Source organism: Rosa chinensis, chromosome 7, assembly GCF_002994745.2.
Source record: "Rosa chinensis cultivar Old Blush chromosome 7, RchiOBHm-V2, whole genome shotgun sequence".
NCBI lineage: Eukaryota > Viridiplantae > Streptophyta > Magnoliopsida > Rosales > Rosaceae > Rosa > Rosa chinensis.
This window is the reverse complement of record NC_037094.1, coordinates 43,047,637-43,073,580: the sequence shown is the minus strand read 5'-3', so window position 1 is coordinate 43,073,580 and position 25,944 is coordinate 43,047,637. Positions and strand designations below refer to the sequence as shown.

Below are 25,944 nucleotides of genomic sequence, written 5' to 3'. Positions count from 1 at the left end.
CTCCCACGACCGGAAGGCGGTCAGCAAGAGGCGGGGTCGTCTAAAGGTGTGAAGGCTGGATCTAAGGGGATCAGATCGGATCGGAGGGATTCAATCTGGTCTGTGTCGCTTGGAACCTTCATGTGCAGAGGAGTAGATGGGAGTGGCGGCGATGCTTACAGGTGTGTTGGGGAGGATGGAAGGATAGAAGGGCTGTTGGAGTTCGCTCGATGTGGGAGGATGCCCGTCGGTAGTAGGACGACGTGGATCTGGTGTGCTGGATGGTGGCAAGCTGCTCGGTTTTCCTCTTTGGTTGGGCTGATTGGGTTTTGGGCTCTGGGCCCAAATTCCCTTTATTTTATTTACTTTATGTTTTATTGTTGTTGGTCTTTAGTAGGTAATGGTGGTTATATGCCAGTAATAAGTCCCTATCAGTTTAGGGCAGGGCGACGTGGGCTTAGTCCTGGACTGCACCTTTTGTGTGCCTGGTTTGCCCTAGTTAGGTGGCGAGTTCCCAAATGGTCGCACCCTCCTAGTGGTAAGATGAAACTAAGTGTCGACGGAGCTGTTCTCCAACGGCAACATGGGGGAAATCGGGAAAGCTGTGCTAAAGCTGGTAATTATGCTATGTTGTAATCGGGTTACATATCGAGTTATCTTTTCGCTGTGTCACTGCTATGTTAAAGCAAATGAAGTAACTATTTGTGCACTCTTTACTAGTTGGTGCTTGTTAGAATACAAGTCTCCCATAGAGATTTCTGATATTATTTCAGAAAATACTCTAGATGCTTATTGTAATTAGGGGTTTAGGCTCATTGTCCCCTCCTTGTATTCGACAGTTTCATTAATCAAGATTTGAAGGCAGCCGCACCGGCCCTTTATTCCAAAAAAAAAAAAATGTAAATACTTTCCAATTTAGAACGTCAAATGTACGTAAATAACAGAGTTTGGCTGTTTGGGTAATCAAATCCTTACATACACATGTATTTTTGATTTAAAAATAAATAAATATAAAAAGGTATATACTGGGAAATGAGACTCTCAAGAGTTTGAGAATGAAACACTCGAGAGTTCTCTTGAAAGTTGAAACCCTTGGAAAATCCTTTCAGCCTTTTTACCAATTACTTAACCCTTGAGCTCTCCTTTGATTCATAGTCAATCCTTTTCTATGGAGACTCCAACCAAATGTGATGAGATTGTTCGCTATGCTCTGGGGGAGAATCGGCGATACTCTAATTCAGCCTTAGTTTATTGAATTGGTTACTCTTTAGCCTCTAGGGTGAGGGAAATGAGATGGCTTTCTTCTTTAGCCTCTAGGGTCTCACCGGCACTCAGAACCCTCCCTCACAAACCCTCGCCTTCATCAAAAATCAAACCCAGCAAGCCTCTGCCTTCTGCTCCTCACAAAGGTAATTACTTTGAGCTTCGAAACAATCTCATTTCAGCTAAGAATACCAATTTTCGTGTTGCTAATAAACCAATCGACCACCTCTACATTGCTCGAATTCTTTCTCGCAAGGACTGGTTTTTGTTACTCGACCACGAGTTGAATGCCAGGAGGATCGTTTTGAATCCTCAGGCCGTTGCTAGTGTCTTGCAAAACCAAGAAAACCCATTGCACCCTTTCAAGTTTTCGATATGGGTTTCGAATATTGATCCCTTGTTCTTAAAGAATCAATCGGTTCGCAGTGTTTTAGCCAACACTCTTTTCAGGAAAGGCCCAGTTGTGTTGTCTGTTGAATTGCTAAAAGATATTAACAACTCAGGTTTGAAGGTCACTGAAGATTTGCTTTGCATATTAATTGGTAGTTGGGGGAGGTTGGGTTTGGCAAAGTATTGTGCTGAGGTTTTTGGGCAAATTTCGTTTTTGGGTCTTGGTCTTAGCACTAGGTTGTACAATGCTGTGATCGATGCCTTAGTCAAGTCCAATTCACTTGACTTGGCTTATTTGAAATTCCAACAGATGCCTGCAGATAATTGCTATCCTGATAGGTTCACTTACAATATCCTCATTCATGGAGTTTGCAAGATTGGTATTGTGGATGAAGCTCTCCGCTTAGTCAAGCAAATGGAGGGCTTGGGATACTTGCCTAATGTTCGTACTTATACAATTCTGGTTGATGGGTTTTGTAATTCAAGGAGGGTTGATGAGGCCTTTGGGGTTATGAAGATAATGAGGGATAAGAATGTGACTCCTAATGAAGCTACTGTCAGATCATTGGTTCATGGGGTGTTTCGTTGCATGGACCCCAGTAAGGCTTTTGAGTTGTTATTAAGTTTTGTTGAAAGGGAGTCTCTCTTGTTTAAGGTAGCTTGTGATACCATACTGTATTGCCTTTCAATTAACCACATGGCAAGGGAGATTGCTGTGTTTTTAAAGAAATCTGGTGCGAAAGGTTATTTGCCTGACAGTTCAACATTTAACGTTGCAATGGTTTGTTTGACAAAGGAATCAGCTCATCCTCGGGATGATGTACATGATATATTTGAAAGTTTTATACATCGAGGTGGAAAACCAGGATTTGGTTCTTATCTTGCATTAATTGAAGCTATGTACAAGTCTGGAAACGTTGATGAGGGGAATCAAATCTTTGAGCAAATGACCAAGGATGGACTTGTATCTAGTGTCTTCTCATATAACATGGTAATTGATTGCTTTTGCAAAGCCCAAATTATGGACATGGCATCAAAGGCTTTTGGAGATATGCAGCAGAAAGGTATTCCTCCTAACCTTGTAACATTCAATACACTTCTTACTGGATATTGCAAGGCTGGAGAGGTAAGTAAGGCACATGAACTGTTGATAATGCTCCTACAACATGGTTTCAAACCAGATATATTCACTTTTAGTACAATAATTGACGGACTCTGTCGGGTGCACCAGATTGATGACGCTTTCGATTGTTTTGCTGAGATGGTCAGGTGGGGGATCACTCCAAATGTCATCACATACAATATATTGTTACGCTCTTTGTGTTTCGTCGGAGATATTGCTAGAGGAGTGCGACTAATGAAAAGTATGCAGGTAGATGGAATAAAACCAGATACTTACTCTTTCAGTTATCTTATTCAAAGTCTTTGTAGGATGAACAAGGTTGAGAAAGCAGAGGAATTTTTTCTTGCTATGTTGAGATCAGGTTTGAATCCTGACAATTATACATACAGTGTTTTTATCAAGGCATTGTGTGACTTGGGAAGACTTGACGTGGCAAAGGAGATATTCCTCTCTATGGAAGCATATGATTATTTACCCGATTCTTCTATTTGCAATGTAATGTTGGATTCTCTGGTTCAGCATAACCGTTTTGAAGAGGCCTGTAGAATAGTAAAAAGTTTTGTCAGGAGGAAAAACTAAATTCCTAACTTGTTGGATATGGTCAACCCATGAGTCCATGCTGCTTTGTATCAACATTGGTCCTGAAGTCAGGTCCAGCCTTAATACACAAGACTGATGAATAGTTTGTGTAATGCATTTTGGAATCAACTGCATACTGGATATGGTCTTCTTCAGTTCATGCTGCTTTGTATCAGCCTTGCCACTGAGGTCAGGTCCTGCCATGATAAACATGGCCGAATCTTATAGAAACGAAAAGCAAAACACACAAGGCTGATTGATAGTTCTGTAGTGCATTTTCAGAATGAACTGCATTCTGAGTATGTTGCAAGAGGCTTCAATTTATCTCCTGGGTATGTAGCAGTGCACTCTACTCCATTTCCCTTAATTGTTTTATTATTTCTCGGTGATAAGTTGCATTATTGTTGGTGTATGCATGTAGAGTTGTTTGCTCGTCTCCAAGCAAATTTCTGCTCTATATATGTAGTTAATTTTATGTTGCATTTTTATGAGGCAAACTTAAAACATTACCAAGATACCAAAATAAGTACATAATCATAGATTTTACGCTAGCATACCTGCAATCTTGAAAAAGTTAAAAGTTTCTAAGAAAGGAGTTGACTGAAAATTTTCTTGACTTCTCCAACAGCCATCTTCTTGTCTTGTGTACTTAATTAGTGTGTGAACTGAACTCTGCCTGCACCAATTTAATTAGCTCCTCAGCTTTCCCATCCTTTAGATTCCTTTAAAGTGAAAATGCCAATTTACTCGACAATTACAATTCAAGACCATTGCAGTGTGAGGATGGTTCTTGGCCATTGAAGTTTTTTTTTTTTTTTTTTTTTTTTTTTTTTTTTTGGGGGGGGGGGGGCGGTAGGAGGAGTAGTTGAGGGGTTGATTCCCTATTGAAGTAATAGGGTAGGTTACTGGTTGCATTAGTTGATCGGAAATCCAGAAGTATGGGGCTCAGAAATGCAAAACCCTTGGTGAGATCGCTGTGTAAGGACATTAGTATGAGTTAATGAGGACTTGATTAGCCATTGTGAAGATGCTGATAAACAATAAAGCTCTTCTTGTGAAGATGATAAAGCTCTTTTTAGGAAATGGTTGTGGCTGTTTCCTGAAAGGGAGACTTTGTGGCACTAGCTGATCAGAAGGGCTTCAAGATAATATGTCCATGAAAGGATATTAGTATCGCGATGAGGACTTCATTAGCCACTGCAGGTCTGAGTTAGGAAATGGTGCGTAACATTTTGGGAAGATGTTGAGGTCGGGGAGCTTTCTCTGAGTGGGGTCTGTCCTCCACTGTACTTGTTCACATTGCATTTTATCCTTTTTCTTTATTTGTTACTTGAATTGTGATGTACTTTATTGATAAATTTTTCCTGCGCTTAAAATTAAAAGTAAAGGGAGATGAATGGCTAAATTTAGAAGTTGTCTGTTATCCTGGGAGGTGGCATTTGTAAAACTTAGGATGGTGAAAATAATAGGAGGGAGGAAAATAGAAGAACAAAAGAACATAACATAAACTGAAAATGAGAGTTACTTCTTTCTGTTGCACGGTATCCGTAACTCTCATTTGGTGGGGAGGGGGGATTGAAGTATCTTATTGTTTGGCTGTACCTAGCAAGGAGTCTTACCATGTTGATTCAGTGGGTGAATGCACCCCTGGACCTATGATTTTGTCAAAGTAATATTGTTAGTTGCATAACTGATATTCGTAGATTAAGCTACTGCCTGTTTGTTAGTTCATCCGGTAAGCAACATCATTAACAAGAATTGTTGAACTTAGCTTCATGTTTATTTTCTGGTTTCCTAACTGAAGGAACAATGAAACAGCTGTTTTTCAGGTTTAGTTACGTTCAAGGAGGTGATTGGACAAATAGCGTACATAGACGGCATTTCTTCCAGACAAGGCAGTGTGGCTGCTAAGTTTTTCTGCTGAAATCGGCAATTTTATCTGGTCATGGAGAATAATGAAGTTATGAGAAAATACATGTTGCCCTGTTTGGTCCACATTATAGAGTAAATAATGAAGTAGGATTTGAAGAGCTTACCACTGGCGGGGGTTTGGACTAGGCATTTATGCGGATTTAAGTCGAATATATTTCATTGATATGTAGATATTTCATTGTGTTCTACTACCTAGGAATCCATAAGATTGCATGTTTCTAACAGATTTTGACTTGTATGACCTTGATATTTGGTATGGCCCCTTTATAAGGCTGAATTTGCCGAAATGGTGGACAGTAATCGTTCCACATATAAAATCTGTTAAATTTCTCCTAGTAAATTAGTGATGCAGCTCTAAGCATGACCATTTCAGCCCATATATCTCTTCACTACCTCTTAATTTTAGTGGGATGTAATTCTTCTAGTTGCTGTACAAGTTAAATGAAGACCTTCATTTGGTGTTAAAACTTTTGAGACTAATTGGCAGCATGCAGCCATTTTTCAACAGCATGTAATTACAGTCTTCATTGGGATTAGACAAAAGTGATAAAGTCCAATAAGGTGAATCCAAGGGATAATTAATCTAAGTAATGCTCCTAAAGAGACGTAATTTATAAATTGTTTATGGAAATCAATATCATTGTGGATCGGTGGTCATAGCTTAAATTTTTATTTTGGTTCTTTGTTGCGTAATGTCACTATGTCAGTAGTTGGATTTATTTTTAATCAATTTCCAGAACACTTAACAAGACCAGTTCATCTGCACTCTCGACGACTGGAATACTTGTGTGATGCACATGTTATTATTGAAAGGAGGAGAAAGTAGAAGTTTTATATTCATTCACTTCTTCAATTTTTTGGTGTTTAATTTTACCATAATAGTCCTTCCAGATAATTTCATTATGACTTTCTTTCTTATTCCAAAGGTATTGTGGGCATTTTAAAAATTAGTATAACTTTTGACACCAAGCTTTGACTGTCCTTCACGCGAGATAGAGATTATTATTATAATTAGCATCGTGGTTATCATCATAAACCATGTAGTTTATTCTCTGAGCAAGTGGATATGAACACCAATGAACATGAAGTCTTGGTTTTTTTTTTAGTTTTTGTCATGTTTTATTTATTTTTAGTGACCTGTTCCCAGCTACCACCTCCCTTGTTCTGGGTTTTTTAGTGTGGTTTCTATAGTCTCATGCTTTGCTTCTTGTGGTTAGTTTCTTGCCGGCCTATTCTTGAAACCTTGTTTTGGTGGTTTTCATTTTCCAATGGCCCTGCTTAGAGCCTCAGCTGAACCGGCTTCTCCTCGTCGGTGGAAGCATGATGTGTTTTTAAGTTTCAGGGGTGAAGACACCCGCAAGGGCATTGTTTCCCATTTATACGATGAGCTGCAAAACAGGAGAGGGATTAAAACATTCAAGGATGATCAGCAGCTTGAAATAGGGACAGCTATTTCTCCAAGTCTCCTAATGGCAATCCAAGAATCATGGTTTGCCATCATTGTTCTCTCGCCAAATTATGCTTCTTCTTCTTGGTGTTTGGATGAACTTACACACATTTTTCAATGCATGGAAGACAAGAACAGAATTCTGCCTCTTTTTTATCACGTTGATCCCTCTGATGTACGCCATCAAAGGGGAAGTTTTCAAGAAGCCTTCACTAAACATGAACAACAGTCTAGGCAAGACATGGACAAGGTCAAGCAGTGGAGAGATGCTTTAAATAAAGTTGCCTATCTCTGTGGCTGGGATGCCAAGAATTATGTGTAAGCATGATGAGACTATCCTAACAAGATTGATTTGCACTTGTACTTTTAGATCTATTATTTGCCTACGATTGATTGACTCCTCTCTTTTTGTAGATCCGAAAGAGAGCTTGTCAAAAGCATTGTGACATTTGTGTGCAGCAAAGTACTTCAAGTTTCACGACCTATTGAAATCGAGTGTATAATGCATACTGGAGATTTTGAGGCATTTGAAGCAACCAGACAAGCTATGGATAAGGTCGTGTCGGCACTTAAAGATGATAACATCACTGTCATTGGCATCAACGGAATGGGAGGTGTCGGCAAAACAACCATGGTTACATATGTCAGTTCACAAGCCAAAAGAGACGGGATCTTCGATCATGTGATTATGGCTTGTATATCTGAAAACCCTGACTTGATCAAAATTCAAGGCATATTAGCAGATATGTTGGGAATGCAATTGAAAGAGGAGACAGAAATTGGAAGAGCTGGTAGATTGAAGGATAGAATAATGAGAGGAAATAGGATTCTTATAATCTTGGACGACATGTGGAAGAATATAAATTTATCAAGCATAGGAATTCCCAGCTACAATGAGCTTAGAAAGTGTAATTCTAAACTCTTGCTCACCACAAGGAGATTATCTGTTTGTCAAGTCATGAGGAGCCAAGCAATCATCCCTCTTAACATCCTATCAAAAGAAGATTCTTGGAGCTTGTTTGTAAAGGAAGTGGGACATTCTTTTCATGAATCCACCAGATTTTATGATATAGCGAGGAAGGTAGTTAGAGAATGTGCTGGTCTCCCAATTGCATTGATAACAGTTGCAAGGGCACTGCAATATAAAGACATGGATGAATGGGAAGAAGCAGCTCGACGACTAGGGATGTCTCAACCTGTCAGCCTTGATGATGAGGGAGATGTTTTCAAATGTATAAAGTTGAGCTATGATTACTTGAAAAGTGATCTTGCCAAGTCATGCTTCTTGCTTTGCTGTCTATTCCCAGAAGACTATGACATCCGCATTGAAGACTTGCTTAAATATGGGATCAGTCATGGTTTATTTCGAGATTCCAACACCATGAATGAAGCCAGAGCCATAATCCATTCGGTGGTCAAGTACCTTAAAGCATCAAACTTGCTTTTAGACAGTGAAATAGATGGATGTGTAAGGATGCATGATGTCATTCGGGATATGGCCATATCAACTACATTATCCGAGAACAACAATGGGTTTTTGGTGAAAGCTGGTTTACACAACCTTTCCGAAGAGTTGGTATGTACAAAACTCCAGGTTTTATTACCTGAAAGTACTTAAATGGTTTTTTTATTTTTCTTTTTATTTTTTAAATTTCTGCAGTATCCAAATGCAGTAAAATATATAGTACTAGGTGAGAGAATTTAGAACTTGAAAGAGATTCATAGAAGGGGATATAGGTCTATAAAAGGAAGAATGGAGAAGATATGATTGGAAGGCCAAAGAAGATATAAATAACTAGAATAGAATTAGAATATTATGGCACAAGAAAGAGATGGAACATCTAGAGAAGGAGTAATAGTTGCAACCTTTCAATTCAATAGGCAGTAAAACCACCAATCCAATATCTTCGTATGAGGAGATTAGATCTTTGAGCTTTTTAAGTGACTATGGAGGATCTAGTCTCCTTACTAATCTCCATATAGAAACTTTAAGGAGAATAGATCTTCTTTAGGATTTTAATAAGTTGAGCAATTTACTTTTATTTTGCTGTATTTAACTGTCTTTATATTCCAGAAAAGGTCTCGAGTTGAGGAGCGATGGGAGCGTTTAGTCGGTGCAGTATTATGTTGGAAAAGAAAGGAATCAACTTTTGAAAATGGGAGCCATGGTATTGGCATTGATGCAAGCGTTCAATCTCCATGGCTTGCTAATTGGGAAGTTCAGGAAATCCTGAAAGTTGCTGATGAAATCCAACATAATGATCCCATTGTCAGTAGAATTTGTATGTTATCGTTGTTCACTTCTTCTTTGCCTTTCTCTCCATTATTTATATAATCTTAGCTAATAGCTGCAGTACATTAGTTCACCATTAGTTGAGTCTCTCCATGATAATTTCTTTACAAGAGTAACAAATTATTGCAAGTTGAACCTTTTAGTACTATACTTCTACAAGTGAGGGCAAAGCCTGTAGAGAAACCTGGCCAACCCCAAACCACAGACAAATACATACAACATCCTACTTTAAATATGTGATGAGGAGCAATAAAAGAATATAATCATCAATATCAACATCGGTGTTATTAAATTATGAGGGGGAATACAAAGAATATAGTTTTCTTTTTTGAAAGCATAATAACAAGAATTGATATCTCAACATAACTCTAACCATGCGATAAGTAGTTTAATACGTACAGAACACTCCCAAATCACCTATCTGGGTTGAAAGGGATCAATTGAGTCTTATAACACATAAAGCAAAGAGGAATTTCATGGAAAGTTACTATTTATATGGAAATGCTATCAATTCCTACCATTCAGATCCTTTCTAAAGGTTGATTTCAAAAAACTAGAAAGAGAAGATAGGTAGAATTGTTTGATGGTACTACTTTTCTGGTTCTTTTTAGCTTCACAGAATTATTTTTCTTGAAGAATCATCTAAATTCAGCTGTTACTGGTGAAATATATATGTAATCTTGTAAGATAAATTTAGTATACAGTTGCAACTCTCATCTTTTAATTAGATTGCATGTTAAGTGGGAGATGGAAGATGGTAAATTTCTGTTCAATTGCAGTATGCGAGCACAGTTATAAATTGGCACATTTGAATTCTAATAGCGACCAAAGGGGAGTATTACAACTCAAGATTGGATTGATGACTTGCTTCAAGGTATTTGTTTCATACAAGATAGGTGAACTATCTTTTAATTTCTTTTGGTTCTTACATTTTGCATACTGCATCATACCCTGCAATCTTTTGCATGCACCCATTTGTTTCTGCACGTATTGTTGTTTCTCTTTAATAAGTTCACTTGTAGTGTAAAAATTTGTGGGATCAGACTTCTTTTCGTGCAGCTGTGCATAAAAAGCACAAGTGGCACCCAATGCTCTCATAACTCTTATGTTGTACGATGATCATGTTATGTGATACGCATTATTGAATACACTCTTGAGTCCAAGTTCATGATTTAGCTAGAATCACTCACAATCCATTTTTTATTTTGTATAAATACATATCATAATTTGGGGATCTGTCTCATCCAATTTTAGGGCTATCTCTTTATCTTTTATTTTACTAGATGGGAAGGCAGTATTTAGTTACTTTGACTAAATATACTTCAGACTCTTGATGATGTACTTTCTGTGTTTTATTTAGGTGGACATCTTGTCAACATTGCTCAACTGCGTATTATGTTGATAAAGGGTTCCTTTTTTCCAAAAATGTTCTTCATGTCAACGCTTCTGTAATAGCGTGCGCGCTCACACACACACACACACACACACACACTATTATACATATATATATATATATATTGACAATTAAGCCTTATGCATGAATTTATGTTTGTAAATCAGTTATTGTTTGATTTCTATGTTTCAAATTTGTTTAAATATAACTTGTATCATTAAGTTCGTTTGAACAAAAATTTCCAGCAAAAGCAAGCACGGAGGGGGGGTGAAACTGTGGATAGAAGCCAAGATTTTCTTGTCTTACAGAAGTTCTATAAACTTTATAGAGAGAAGAATAATGTAGAAAAGCTGCGGGAGGAAGAAATGAAGTTGAGGGAATCTGGATCTATCTGTGCAAATCTGGGGGAGTAAGTTCTAAGTTTACGATAGGACCCTAAATACGTGTTTTAGTAGCCGGTAGGATTCTGGATTTTTTTATGATCATGATGCATAAATTTTTCTCTAGTGCTTAGTTAATTCCTTCCATATTAGGAGGCTTAACACATAATTGTCTTGCAGATTGTACTAATGATCTCTCTCTCTCTCTCTCTCTCTCTCTCTCTCTCTCTCTCTCTCTCTCTCTCTCACACACAACTGACACAAGAAGGAATGCAATTGTTTCACGTCTTCTTTGGATTCCATATTGATTATTTACCTTTATCCAATAATCAGGTTGGAAAGAAAAACAAGTATAAGGAAAAGAGTTTCTGCAACTCTAAGAATTCTGGAGACAGTTTTGGAGCAGCTGGAGGAAACTCCCGAAGAGGTTGATTAGATATTTTTGTTAAATATTTTTAATGCTACATCAATGCTGGAATTTGCTATACCTTACTGTGTTTTCCAGAAACCGTCTCAAATTGAGGAGCGTGGTACTTGCGATATTGGAAAAACATCTCGAGTTGAGGAGCGATGGGAGCGTATAGTCCATGCAGTACTAAAACGGGAAAGGCTGGGAACTGATGCATACAGGCGGCATGGTACAGGCATTGTTGGAAAAGTTCGATCTTCATTTGCAATTAGCAGGGTTATAAATAAAATTTTGGAAGCTGCAGATGAAATCGAAGATGAAAATCTTATTGCCTCTAGAATTTGTATGTCATTCAGTGTCTCGTTTATCTTTTTCCCCATTGGAATGGGTTATTTGGGAAGGAGGTTCTGATTATTTGAGTATATTATTTCTTCAATTTGTTGAGTTTGTCTAGCTAATTGCTTTACAAGGGGGTAACTAATTATTGCAGTTTTTGAACCTTTCTGTACTATATCTTCTGCAAGTCATACAAAGTTTTGATGCAAATCTTTTTTAATTTTCACTGAAGTACTTTGGTGGTGTTTATGGGCCGTTTATTGTTTGTTTCTCAAATAAATCAGTCTTTGAGTTTTTTGTATGTTTATATATATATATATATATTTTGGTTGCTGTTCTAGTTTGTTACTCATTTAGTTCTGATGGCCTTATACCAAAAGAAAGCCTTGCTTTTTCTACAACTAGGTCACAGAGCTTATCTATATGTTTGCAAATGCTTTGAATTCCTATTATTCATCTTCTTTCCGATTGTGAATTTCCAGAAAGAACAAATAAAAGATAGGTAGAGTTGGCAGATGGCTTTTGTGGTTCATTTAAGGGAAACAAATTTATTGTGCATGATGAATCACTTAAGTTCCGTTGTTGCTGGTGAAATATTTGTAAATCTTATGAAATACATAGTTTATCTGGTTGTAAGTCTCATTTGTTAGTTAGAGTTTTTCCTGTTCACCTGCAGTATGTGAGCAGGGTTATTCGTTGGCTCTAGATCTGGATTGTGATAGTGAAGGAAACGGAGTATTGCAGTTTAAGGCTGGTCTGATTTGTGTCATTAAGGTATATCTTTCATATTTCATAGGTGAAGATACTTCAATCACTCTGGATTCTTACATTTTGCATACAATGACATGTTTTGCATGCATACAATAACATGTTTTGCATGTAAATATGAGCTTCTGCAGGTATTTTTTTTTTTTTTTTTTTTTTTAGCTTCTGCAGGTATTATCATTTGGATCTGTTATGTAATTCCACTCATAATGGATCAATATGTGGGACATCTTTTATGCAGCCATGTGTAAACATGTTGACCAGCGTTTGAACGAAATCTTGAATTGTTTTCTTTCTGACAATATATGTGGAAGCACATGTGTTTGGGTACATAATCCATTATAAATGAAATAATTATGAGTCAGAATTCATGATTTTGATGATTCATACTGATTCATCTTCATTTTGTTTATAAATATATTTTGAATTTGGGCGTCATCTGAGTTCAGGCTATTTCTTTTACTGCTACATTATTAGGCAGCAGGAAGACACTTGTTAGTTAGTTTGACTGTATTGCGACTGTTGTTGATGTATTGTTCATATTGACGTACTGCTTGTTTTATTAATAGAAAGGCTTCTTTCTTCTAAAAAGATGTTGGTGTTTACTTAGGTAGAAGTATCTTTAGAAAAACTACAGCTGCTTTTGACAATTTGACCATTATGTTTGTAATTCAATTATTGTTGGATTTCTGTAATTCAGTTTGGATATAACTTGTACTATTTGGTTCCTTTGAACAAAATTTTCAGCAAGCGCTATCACAGAGGAGAAGTGCAAACGCAACCATAGATAGAAGTGAAGACTTTGTTCTATTACAACAGTTCTATAAACTTTATAGGGAGAAGAACAATGTCGAAAAGCTGCTGCAGGAAAAAATGAAGATGAGGGAGTGTAGTACTTCTTCCAGTGATAACCTTAGAGAGTAAGTTAATCCAGTTCTGCTATGAACCAAATTAGGTGTGGATTTTGTTTCCTTGTCTTTCCCTATATTACTCTTGTGACCTATTTTCTTCTGCTAGGATTTTGGACTATTAATGGTCATAAACATTAATTTTTCCGTACTGTTTAATCATTACCTCCAACGTCCATTTACTGAGGGCTTTAAAGTTTAAACTCAATCCGGTAAAGACAGAACAATGTCTCTGTGTAGATGTTTGATTGATTTGTTTTAAAACCAGGTCCCAGATAATAGCACGGACGAGAAGAGTTTTTGCAACTCTTACAGTTTTGGGGACCGTTTTGGAGATGCAGTCGAAGCCGGATGATACGCAGGAAATTCCTCAAGAGGTTGATTTTATTCTGCGTGTGAATTTTGTTTCCTTCTTCCTGGACCAAGCTTGCTTGCACTTCAATCATTGAATCGTATTTTACTTTTACTCTACGTTATTCTTCTCTGCGATGTTTCTTTCTTCAGAAGTTTATCTTGTGTTGTGTTATGACTATTTTGGACTTGGCTGCTGGAAGCTTGGAACAATTGTTTATTTGTGTTCCAATTTTTGTTGAATTTAGAGTCTTGTAAGATTTGTTCTCATGAGGCCTCATTGCATTTAGATGTTCCTTGAGACATGCATTGCCTGCTATTATTTATTTATTTATTTTTGGTCTGAAAGTATTTCTCTCTGTAATTAATTAGTCCATCTATTTGATTTGTGCATCACAGCTGAAACGGCTAATGGAGTCGGATGCAGCAAGGATTGAGGATTTGGACGACTTCGATATGAATTTATAATTCTTACAAGGGAATCCAAGTAATTAATTTGTTAAATCTTCTAATATTCTTTGTATTTCGGCTGCCCATTTGGCTGACTAGAAGAGCAATTCACCCGTTGGGTCAATAGGTCAGGATCACTAGGTTAGTACACTATTCACTGCCACCGGATATCTGTTTCTACATGTTGTGTCTGGGTTATTGGGTCAGTAACTGTTCATTAAATATTCTATTAATTTATTTAGTGTAAATGAGAAATATATGTTGTAAATAAATAGTAGTGATAATATTTTGGAAATGCAACCAACAAAATCATCAAACATTTTAGGTGAATATGAGTTGGAACGGAAGAATTTTTTTTTTTTTTTTGGTTAGGCAAACTTTTTGGGTGTGAGAGGTAAAAAAGAAGATAAGTATTTATAGAAAAATTTTCACAATTTTTTAGAAATTTTTTATTACCGTTATACCATATACACACTTTATTACCATTGGATCTAATCTTTAATTAATACTAACGGTCTAGATTTCATGACTATTGGTTTCCAAACTCAAAATGGCCTAATAGCTAGCTACCACGCACCACACTGAGCTAGTCAACCATACAGAATGAAATTCAACCACCAACATCGGTTGCACTCGCACTTTGAGTGATTCCTTGTAGATTATAGAACAGTCTTAAATCCTTGAAGTAAAACAAGCCTAGATCAAACCATAACTACAGGTACAATACCCCATATCGCCACACTAGCACAATCTACCACTCCACTTGGTGGTAAAACAAGCATTTCATAAATCTCATTTCTGTACACAACATCACAACAATTTTGCTAACAATAGGACTGCACACAGACTACACAAGAATTCAGAATCCTGTCCTCAAACCGTATCTGCATCAACACATTGATAAAGCCACACTGACATTTCCTAGAATTGAAAATGACAACATCACTTCAATTCAAACATCAACACAGCAAACATCAACACATAGTTCCTTCACAGTCAACCTTTCACAAAAACAACACAAAGTTTTTCCATAGGCCAACCTCACAGCAATTTCTACCACAATAGAAAAGAAGTATGCATCACATTCCATGATGTATTGTTGTCCCAAAACACATTTAAGATAAGGTCTGGCATCGATCATGTCACGCCCCAGATTTTTAACACAAATAAAAATCGATATATAATCCCATAATTATACATGCGTGATCGTTCAGCCATCAATACATAATACCTGAAAACTTTTCCCTTTAAACCAATTACATACTGATGCCCTGAACCCTCAAAGTTAATATACACTCGCTCCACAGAGTTATATATTACACAAGCTTACAAATTAAATTGTCAACAACAAAATAAAAAGTAAATGCTCCTCAGAGCTCACTACAAGCGGAAGTCTTTATAACAGTAAAGTTACAAAAATGGCTTCCTACCGTAAAGCTCAAATGGCGCTACCTCAGCATCAGCCACGATTATCCTGACCTGCAGGATTAACCCCTACACTGTTTGAATGGTGCACCGGGTTGCCACACAACAAACCCGGTAAGCTTTTGCAAGCCCGTATGAGTAAACTCAAAACCACAAAGCAGAAACACATTCTTAAGTCACCTCAAACATAACTCACAACTACAACCATCTGTTTCATAATCTTCCATAACATGCTTACGTAGGTCAACACGTGACTAAAACCACATGCTCAGATTCTCAACCTATCATCCAATTACACAAATTCCAGTCAAACAAAACCTCCTCAAGTAAGTTTGAAAATCCTTTGACGCACAACAGTGAGTCACAAAGATCACACTCATTTCCTTCCCACCGGAAGCCTTTGTCATCAAAATGACATCAAAGGTGAAAACATTGAATCACCTTCCTATCCTCACACAGCGCACAATCGTCACCACTATGGCCTTCAAGATCAATCAAACTATAAATCAATAAAATCAAGAAGTAAACAAGGCAATCACAATTCAAAACAGGCAAAACAGTTCATAATAATCTGATAGGAGCACAAAGTGTGACGTTTTTAATATGTATTTTCTCTCATTTGGCTAAGTTATTTAGTTTCTGTTTTTAGGTACTTCAAGGTCGGAAATGGAGAAAAGAGGCGAAAAAGAGCAGAAATGAGCGTAAATTAAGGACAAGTCATTTTAGAAACTTTCCTTTTTCATAATAGGAAATATTTCCTATTTTGTTTTAGGGAAACTTTCTTCATTTGAACTTTCCTATTTCTGATTTTCTTGTTTTAAAGAGAGAATTTAGGAGTCCATCACATTAAGAACTCTTGACTGATGAAATCAAGGATAACTTAAAAGAAAAGAAAACTTGCATAAATCAGGAAGAATTCAAGGAGATAAAATGGAGTGTTATATTCAATATTTATTCTAATTATCTTAATTATCTTATTTCCTATTGATTATAACACTAATTAAATTCTGATTTTTCTTGATTGTAGGAGTTCATTATGTGCACAATTAGAAGAAGATATTAGTGCAATTTAAAGGAGATGAATAAGGGATGTATCTGGTCACTATTCAAGGAATATACAATGAGTCATTAAGGGGAAAAGAGATCAGAAAAATCAAGACTTTGTCATGAGAAAATCAAGCAAATTTGGAGGAGAAATCACCTCAAGATGATTGGCCATGATTGCATCACAAGAGATGAGAATTCCACTATAAATAGCAGTCATTCTCTACTCCAAAATCATCACTTCTTCATACAAAATTCAGTTCATTAGCTTAGCTCTCTTCTCTCCAAAACCCTCTCCTAATATTCAGAAAAAGCCTCTTATCGTGAAGAGCTTTAGGACTTCTCCAAGGCTGTTCGTGTTCTTAAAGGCCAAGCCTTGTATTCTCTTGACGTTCTCCAAGCTTCCTTGAAGATCAAAAAGTGTAATCCATGGCCCTTATTTCTGTTTTCGTACTCTTTAGTATCGAATTTCAGATTTCGTTTATGAACTTTATCATTGGAATTGGATTTTTGTTAAGAATGAGTTTATGTTAGTAATTTTCAGATTTGTTTCTTTATGTTCTTGATTTGTTTATGATATCTTTACAATCTGATTTTGTGTCATCCTTTATATCTTTAAGCATATGATTTTGGTTGAATAACTATGTTAATCTGCAGGTTAATAAAGCCAAATTTGTGTTCTAATTCACCTAATTGTTTTGGGACATAAATTGAAGTGGTAAAGGCTATGTACAATGGTCGAGATTATATGCTACATGTTTGTGCGTTTGTAACTTCTTATGGATGCATACATGTTTGAATTCAGAATTCTAACTGCACTTATTGATTCATATTTAATGTTAACGAATGCTCTTCAGTATTAACGTGATGTTTTATACGAAATATTTTAAGTTATGGACTTTTTCTAACTTAGGAGATTAAAGAAGAATTAAAGTGGTACTCGATCTCTTCAGACTTGTACTTCGAATTCATTTCTGATATTTAGTGTTGGCACGATTTTAGGTTGTTTAGATTGAAATCATTCATTGCATGTTGATATGGTTTGGAAATTCTTATTTGAGTGTGAAGAAGTCGATCACATGTATATATTTATCTTTTTGTTTTATTTCATAGGAACTTAGAAACAAAAAGTTGAATCCCCCCTTTTTATGGTTGTTTCTTGTGTAAATTTGTAGATAAATACTTGTTAATACTTGTTTTATTAATTACTAATTTAAATTGACATTTTTGTTTATGTGTACCCTACAATCCCCGGACTGAACGATCCCTGCTTATCCTATACTAACAACTACATTTTGCAGGGTTACATTGTGAGGCTATTTTAGCCGTATCATAACCCATGCGTATCGTTTAGTTCAGGATGTCACATTAAGACAAGCAATTCAAGTCATAGAAATCATCATAAACCCACACTCTGACATCTATAGGTAGCTCCGACCATCACTGCAGTCCTCTCGATCGTTGTTAAATTAATAACAATTCAACTCCTCTACAGAGCAGTCATCACACTGATCATCACACAAATAATCATCATCCTACTGATCATCACACAGATTCACCGATCATCACATAGATAGCGATCATCCAACTGATTTTCACACAGATTTCGCCAGTCATCATACAGATAGCGATCATCAAACTGATTATCACACAGATTTCGCCAGTCATCACACAGAATTCGCCGGTCCTCACACAGATAGCGAACATCACACAGGTTTCGACGGTCATCACATAGATAGCGATCATCACACAGATTGCATCGATTTATCACCCACACATTCCTACACAATCTTTACATGACAATCATCACAAAGATTCATCACGCTGATGTCATCGATTCATAACACAGATATCCCTACACAAGTTTTACCATATCTTAAATCTCAATCAAGATGGTCATATTAGACCCATGGTATCTCAACACATGATATTCTACAATCACAACTCAATACACAATTTCACCATTTTCGAGCAATAATGAACTCATGTCAAATATTGTTCACATCACAACAAAGCCACCAATATATATATATATATATATATATATATATATATATATATTGGTGGCTTTGTTGTATATATATATATATATATATATATATATATATGGATTAAATACTTGTTACTCCTCATATTTTTGCATGAAAAACAGTTTAGTCCAAATTTTTTAAATTAAACAGTTTAGTCCTTATTCTTTATAATTCTCACACAACAGGTCCTAAAATGACTATTATACCCCTCACTTTTTATTTCTCTCTCTCTCTCTCTCTCTCTCTCTCTCTCTCTCTCTCTCTCTCAATCATATATATATATATATATATATATATATATATATATATATTGTAGTCATCCACTCAGGAATGCCATTAATACCAACTATAGTCATAGTTAACTCCATAACTCCAAGACAATATGGTAATTAGGCTCATAACGAATATCGTGAGATTTACTCACCTCGAAATTCCCGCTGCGTCTTCAATATAGAACAAAGTAGCCAAACCACAAAATAACTGTCCAAGAATACTTCGTCAAGTACCTAATCACATACGGTCTCAACTTAGTAACAGTTCACAAACGATTTAAATCCGAAACCCCTATTTTGAACTAAAATCCCCAAAGTGACGCCAATCGAGGCGAAACCACATCCAAGACCACCCAATGTCTCTGGAATACTTCTACGATCGATATGTCAAAATCACAAGTCGATCAGATGCTCAAATCCTCACAGATCGAATCATCGAACAGTCCGAAACCGTAAAAATCACAACATATTCATACGATCTCCAAAAATTACGTATTATATATCGAAACGCTTGTATCGACGAGTAGATGATATATAAAACCAGAAACTATCCATTATATGGCGGAAGACTGCCAGAACGCCGCCACAGTCTGTGGTACAACCACCACAATCACCATCGGCCAAAACTCAAAACTAGATTAATCCAACCGTCCAAAATGTCAAGAACACCAAATAGATCAATTTTAATACCTGGGGTTCAAGCCAACTCGGCCTAGATCGCTGCCTATCGCCTCCACAAGCCGCCGAGAACGGTTCACCTTGAGTTAATCCGATTCCAACGTGAATCGATCAAAACAAACACCATGGATTGCTTGAGGAAGCTCCCACGAACCCAAAACAGGAAGCTTGAAGCCATGCAGTCGCGTGAGCTGCGAATTCTGATCGGGTCTGACTGCACTCAAAATCACCGCCTTGCAGCGCCGCCGTGGGTGAGAATCGTCACTAGAGGCCGCTGTAGAGAGGACCGCAAGGTGGAGGCAAAGATATCTGTGCAGGTTTCACCAGTAGAGGTCGCCGGAAAAAGGAACGCCGGTAGGGTCGGAATTGCCGGTCCAGGTCGGGTCAGTCGCGGGTGAGGAGAGAGAACGGAGAATTTCTGACTTTCCGGTTTTGGAAACTTCCAAAAATAAAAATGGAAATTTCCGAAAACGGAAACCCCTATATATAGTACTTTCCAAATTTTCAAAAGTTCATAACTTTTTCATACGAACTCCGATTTTCGTGTTTCGCATATCCACGAACTCGTATCGATGCTCTCTACGACTTTTGTGAAGGAAGTTTGTGGAGAATCCAAACGTATAAAAAGTCAACCTTCGCACCCCCCCCCTAAAACCATACTTTTCGAATAACAATTCGTCCGAAACGCTTCCGCTCCATCCACGAGCCACGAAATCGTCCAATAATCATTAATTAAATTCCGGAAAATCCTCAGAAAATAATAACGAATTTCTAGGGCACTACAGAATAACACACACATAAATCATCACATGATATCGCACACACAGAGAGGGTTGCAAAGAATTTCAACTACCACGAAAGTGAAATATGCAACACACAATACACAATGCTCAATAATCACTCCACAAAAGGACGCCACACACAATGGTCTAACTTTAGACATCAGGCAAAACCCATCAGCACACAATCACAAAGAGATAAGACATGCTAAAATCACACTTCATCTACACAAGATAATTCCAAGCAGATAAGGTACCTTGCACCCTTGCATTCTACTGACCAACAGCGAACACCCTCGCATGTCCCTGAGGTTGTTGCCTCTGCTGATTCCTCTGTCTCATACCCTGAGGCCGGGTACACTCATTGGCCACATGCCCTACCTGCCCGCAATTATAACATGTCCTAGGTCTCGGCTTCAAACACTGACTTGCCATATGGCCCACTTCCTTGCAGTTATAACATGTTAAGGGTGCCACCTGCTCGACAGGTGCAACCCCAGAAGGTGCAACTACCACTCTACCTGGCTCCTGCTGATGAGTCCTCTACCTCTTCCAAGACCCACCCTGATTGTCATTTCCCTCACTGCTCTCAGCAGTTGCCTTTCCCTTCCTTTGGGAGTCCCTCTCAGCCGATTCTTATTCCTGGAAAGTCAGGTTCTCTTGCTCAATGGCCATAGCCTTAGCGAAAATGAGCTCCACCGTCTTTAGTTCCAGAACAGCGACATTGCGCAGGATCGAAGCGTTCAATAGCTACTGAAACTTCATAGCCAGACTCTCAGCATCCATTTGTCTGACAAACTGATACAACCTTGAGAACTCAGCCTCATACTCCCTCACACTCTTAGTCCATTGGACTAACGAGATGAATTCCATTTCCAAATGCTCCCTCACTGAAGGCGGAAAGTACTTCTTCCTGAACAGTTTCACAAAACCATCCCAGGTCATAGTGGACACATCCATAACTCTCTGCGCGCCGCTCCACCATACCCGTACATCGCCTTGGAGCATAAACGCTGCAATCTTCTCTTCTCAATGTCGTCGCAGACGACCATCTAGAAGTAGGTCTTCATGTTCTCGATCTATTGATCTGCCAACATGTGATCCGTACCTCCCTAGAATGAGACTCCTCCCAGCCTCGAAATCTCCTTTGCCAACTTCGACAAACGAATGGGATCCATAACACCAACAACAGGTGGAACAGGCAGCTCAACATTCGATGCCTCGACATCATTCTCAAACAACTCCTCAACATGAGGAGGAATCCTGCCCCTACCTCGAGCTTTACCCCTGCCTCTGGGTCTACCTCGATCCCTAGCTCTGCCTCCTTGTGAATCCATCACCTAACAAGCATAGCAACATGTGGTTAATACCTGTATAACTCTCAAAGACAAGTAGAAGTCAACGCTATGACTCAATCAACCACAACCCTACGTCAGAGGATACAATTCCATCCCCTACGTCAACCAGAGTTAAATCTAAAGGTAATCATTCCTCAAAAGTCTTTAACTCAAAGAAGCTACATCTAGCTCCTACACTTCATCCCCTGAGCCGACACTACCCTGACGACTCACATCCTAACGCTCACTACATACCCAATGACTATATGATAGGGATCCGCTGCAGACGGGCCATCACTCGAGTAGTACTAATTATCACCAAATATGTACCTTACGCTCTGATACCAAACTATCACACCCCCTAATTTTTAACACAAATAAAAATCGATATACACTCCCATAATTATATATGAGTGATCGTTCAGTCATCAATACAAAATACCTGTAAATTTTTTCCCTTTAAACCAAGCACATATTAATGCCCTGAAACCTCAAAGTTAAAATGCACTCACTCCACAGAGTTATATATTACACAAGCTTACAAATTAAATTTTCAACAACAAAATAAAACATAAATGCTCCTCAGAGCTCACTACAAGCGGAAGTCTTTATAACGGTAAAGTCATAAAATTGGATTCCTACCGTAATGCTGCCAGCACGCCAACTCAGGTTCAGCCACGATTACCCTTACCTGCAGGATTAACCCCTACACCGTTTGAATGGTGCACCGGGTTGCCACACAACAAACCCGGTAAGCTTTTGCAAGCGCGTATGAGTAAACTCAAAACCACAAAACAGAAACACATTCTTAAGTCACCTTAACCTAACCACGATAAGCACATAACTCACAACTACAACCATCTGTTTCATAATCTTCTATCTCATGCTTACGTAGGTAAACTCGTGACTAAAATCACTTGCTCAGATTCTCAACCTAGCATTCAATTACACAAATTCCAGTCAAACAAAACCTCCTCAAATATTGTTTGGAAATCCTTTGACGCACAACGGCGAGTCACAAAGATCACACTCATTTCCTTCCTATCGGAAGCTTTTGTTATCAACATGACATCAAAGGTGAAAACAACGAATCACATTCCTATCCTCACACAGAGCACAATCGTCATCACTATAGCTTTTAAGATCAATCAATGAAATCAAGAAGAAAACAAGGCAATCACAATTCCAAAACAAGCAAAACAATTCATAGTAACCCTTGCGTACAGTTTTAGTTCAGGAGGTCACATTAAGACAAGCAATTTAAGTCATAGCAATTATCATAACCCCACACTCTGGCATTCGTAGGTAGCTCCGACCATCACAATAGTCCTCTCGATCTTTGTTAACTTAATAACAATTCAACTCTGCTACCGAGCAGTCATCACACTGATCATCACACAGATTTCACCGGTCATCATGCAGATAGCAATTCCAACTCATCACACAGATTTCACAGGTCATCACACAGATAGTCATCGTTCTAATAATCATCACATAGATTTCGCCAATCATCACACAGATAACAATTCCAACTCATCTCACATATTTCACAGGTCATCACACAGATAGTCATCGTTCTACTAATCATGACACAGATTTCGCCAGTCATCACACAGATAGCGATCATCACACAGATTTCATCGGTCATCACACAGATAGCGATCATCACACAGATTTCGCCGGTCATCACACATATAGTAATTCCAACTCATCACACAGATTTCACCGGTCATCACACAAGGATTCATCACACTAATGTCATCGATTCATCACACAGATATTCCTACACAAGTTTTACCATATCTTAAATCTCAATTAAGACGGTCATATTAGACCTATGGTATCTCAACACAATCACAGCTCAATACACAATTTCACCATTCTCAAGCAATAATGAACTCATTTCAAATATTGCTCACATCACAACGAAACCACCAATATATATTTCACATATATTTATATATATATATATATACACACACACACACACACGTAGTCATCCACTCAGGAATGTCACTAATACCAACTATAGTCATAGTTAACCTAATAACTCCAAGACCATATGGTAATTATGCTCATAACGAATATCGTGAGATTTAATCACCTCGAAATTCCCGCTGCGTCTTCACATGCTAACCAAAACAAGCACAATCACCGCAATCCGATCAACAAGTCAACAAGCACCTGAACACATAGGGTCTTGATTCAGTGCACGAATCACAAAGTGATTAAAGTTTGAAACCCCCGTTTTGAACTAAAATCCCTAAAGTGACGCCAATCGAGGCAAAACCACAACTTAGACTACCCACAGTCTCCGGAATACTTCTACGATCGATATGTCAAATCCACAAGTCGATCGAACACTCGAATCCTCAAGGATCGAATAATCGAACAGTCCGAAACTGTAAAGCCCCTAACATGCTCATAGAATCTCCAAAAATTACAATCTACATATCGAAACGCTTATATCGATGAGTAGATCATAATGAGGAGCAGAAACTACCCCAGTGGTGGCCGGAACCTGCCGGAAAACACCGCCACGGTGGCGGCGCCGGCGCTGGCCCAAAGTCAGAATTTGGCAAAACTCCCAACACAAAAGTTCTTCATCTCAACTCCAATTACAACATTCATAACTGGCACAAAGTCTGTATCAAAGCCATTTGGCCCGAATTTACCTCGAAAGCTTTGAATTCCGATGAACCCTATAATCCCAAACTCCAAAATTCGATCTCCACAAGTTGAATCGAAGCAAGCCACCCTAGGAGAAAGCTTCTACGTCCTCTGGGCTACAAAAGCCCCCAAGAATCACTTGCAAAGGTGGCCAGAATCGCCGACTCCGATCAAAGCAATTTCAGCTCCACCGCAGCTTCTTCTCGGCCTTGCAGTGCCCACTACAGCTCGACCACGCTCTATGGCTTCCACAGATGTGTAGAGGAGGATGAGGTGAAGAGAAACCACTTTGAATCGCGTCTAGAGGCGGCCGAATGAGGGAGAACGACGTCGGCGAAGTGGAGAGGCGAAACCAAGCTTGAGACCGAAGAGAGAGAAAATATTTCCCAAAATGGAAACTCAAGCTCAAGAAAATTTTTGGAGGCAAGATTAAACAAAATTCTAAATATCTATTTATTTGGAAAGAAAGAATTCAACTGCAAGTTAGAGGCTCAAGAAAATATCTGAAGTAATTCATAACTTTGTCAGGATTTGCTTTAATCAACAATGGCTCAGGCAAATTCTTTCCAACCAGGGAGCTTGATGCTGGAGCATATGGGATAACATCAAATGCATTATCATGTCATTTAATATAGATTCATAATCTTTGATAATTCATTATTTAAGATATTTTAAGGATATATATATTTTTACATTTACTTTGAGATTTACTTTTAATTACCTTTTCATTGTAGCTTAAGTCTAGTTATTCTTCAAGTAGTGTAAGAGCATCTTTTTAGCCACAGTAGCTAAAAAGTCATTTTGGCTACTTGTTTTAGGAAAAGAGATGTAGGGAACAACAAAGAGAATTTGGGAGAATGAATTATGTATTCCATTGATAATAGAGGCTCTTTATATAGAGGATTACAAGTAATCTTATATTGAATGAAACATCTTGTAGATATCTAATAGAATCAACCCTATTACAACTTAAACAAGTTACTAGAGTTTGAGCCAGACACATAATCTAGGTGTCCTTAAATACTCTCCCTTGTGTCGCCCAAATGTCGGTGCCCTTCTCGTTGTCTCATCAAAAACCTTGCTGAGTAACAAAAACCCAGTGGGACAAAAATAACCTCAGTCAAAGGAGAAAAAGAGTACATCACACCGTTCACATTTCGAGACTATATATGTAGACATCTCCCCCTAATGTCTGCATATCCCCCTGATGAGTATGATCCTGAGAGTTCGGATAACTTCCGCAAACCAATGCTAGTAACATGTTTCTCGAAAGTGGATTTAGGTAATGACTTAGTGAACAAGCCTGCCACGTTGTCCTCATATCGAACCTGGTTCACTTTGATCTTGAGGAGAGTCTGTTGTTGCTGATTATCAAAGAATTTGAGCAATATATGCTTAGTGTTGTTGCCTTTGATGCAGCCTTGCTTCATTTGTTCAATGCAAGTAGCATTATCCTGAGAAATGCTTGTAGGCTCATCTGTGGTAGACTTCAAACCGCAATTTCTTCGAACATGCGTAATTATGGATCTAAGCAGTGGAGCCAAAACTTGTTCCTTGCTGGGGCCTAAAATATATATATATATATATTAGAACTCAAAGTATATACCAAAGTTTTAATAAAAAATAAGGGCTAAATACTGTTTAGTACCCTGTGGTATGGGACCAACATCAATTCAGTCCCCTGACTTTCAATTTCGTCAAAAACACCCCC

At 37.9% G+C, this 25,944-nt stretch overlaps 2 protein-coding genes across 3 annotated transcripts; both read left to right on the top strand.

The window, feature by feature from the left end:
• The first annotated feature begins 1,028 nt into the window (after window positions 1-1,028).
• LOC112180518 (putative pentatricopeptide repeat-containing protein At3g16890, mitochondrial) lies at window positions 1,029-5,739 on the top strand. Of its 2 annotated transcripts, none has more exons than XM_024319072.2 (2): window positions 1,029-3,666; window positions 5,153-5,739. In XM_024319072.2, exon 1 carries the CDS (start codon window positions 1,268-1,270, stop codon window positions 3,332-3,334), a length of 2,067 nt encoding a protein of 688 aa, XP_024174840.1. In that variant the 5' UTR covers window positions 1,029-1,267; the 3' UTR covers window positions 3,335-3,666; window positions 5,153-5,739. The 2 variants fall into 2 exon arrangements, with proteins under 2 accessions (XP_024174840.1, XP_040367805.1); XM_040511871.1 differs by lacking the exon at window positions 5,153-5,739 and having other exon boundaries at window positions 1,029-3,004; window positions 3,145-3,275.
• Window positions 5,740-6,104: 365 nt separating this feature from the next.
• On the top strand, window positions 6,105-14,260 carry LOC112175744 (probable disease resistance protein RPP1). The gene is made up of 11 exons (XM_024313474.2): window positions 6,105-7,031; window positions 7,128-8,289; window positions 8,788-8,995; window positions 9,786-9,880; window positions 10,645-10,808; window positions 11,113-11,206; window positions 11,285-11,531; window positions 12,201-12,298; window positions 13,037-13,209; window positions 13,466-13,574; window positions 13,948-14,260. Exons 1-11 carry the CDS (start codon window positions 6,535-6,537, stop codon window positions 14,014-14,016), a joined length of 2,916 nt encoding a protein of 971 aa, XP_024169242.1. The 5' UTR covers window positions 6,105-6,534; the 3' UTR covers window positions 14,017-14,260.
• Window positions 14,261-25,944: the final 11,684 nt, after the last annotated feature.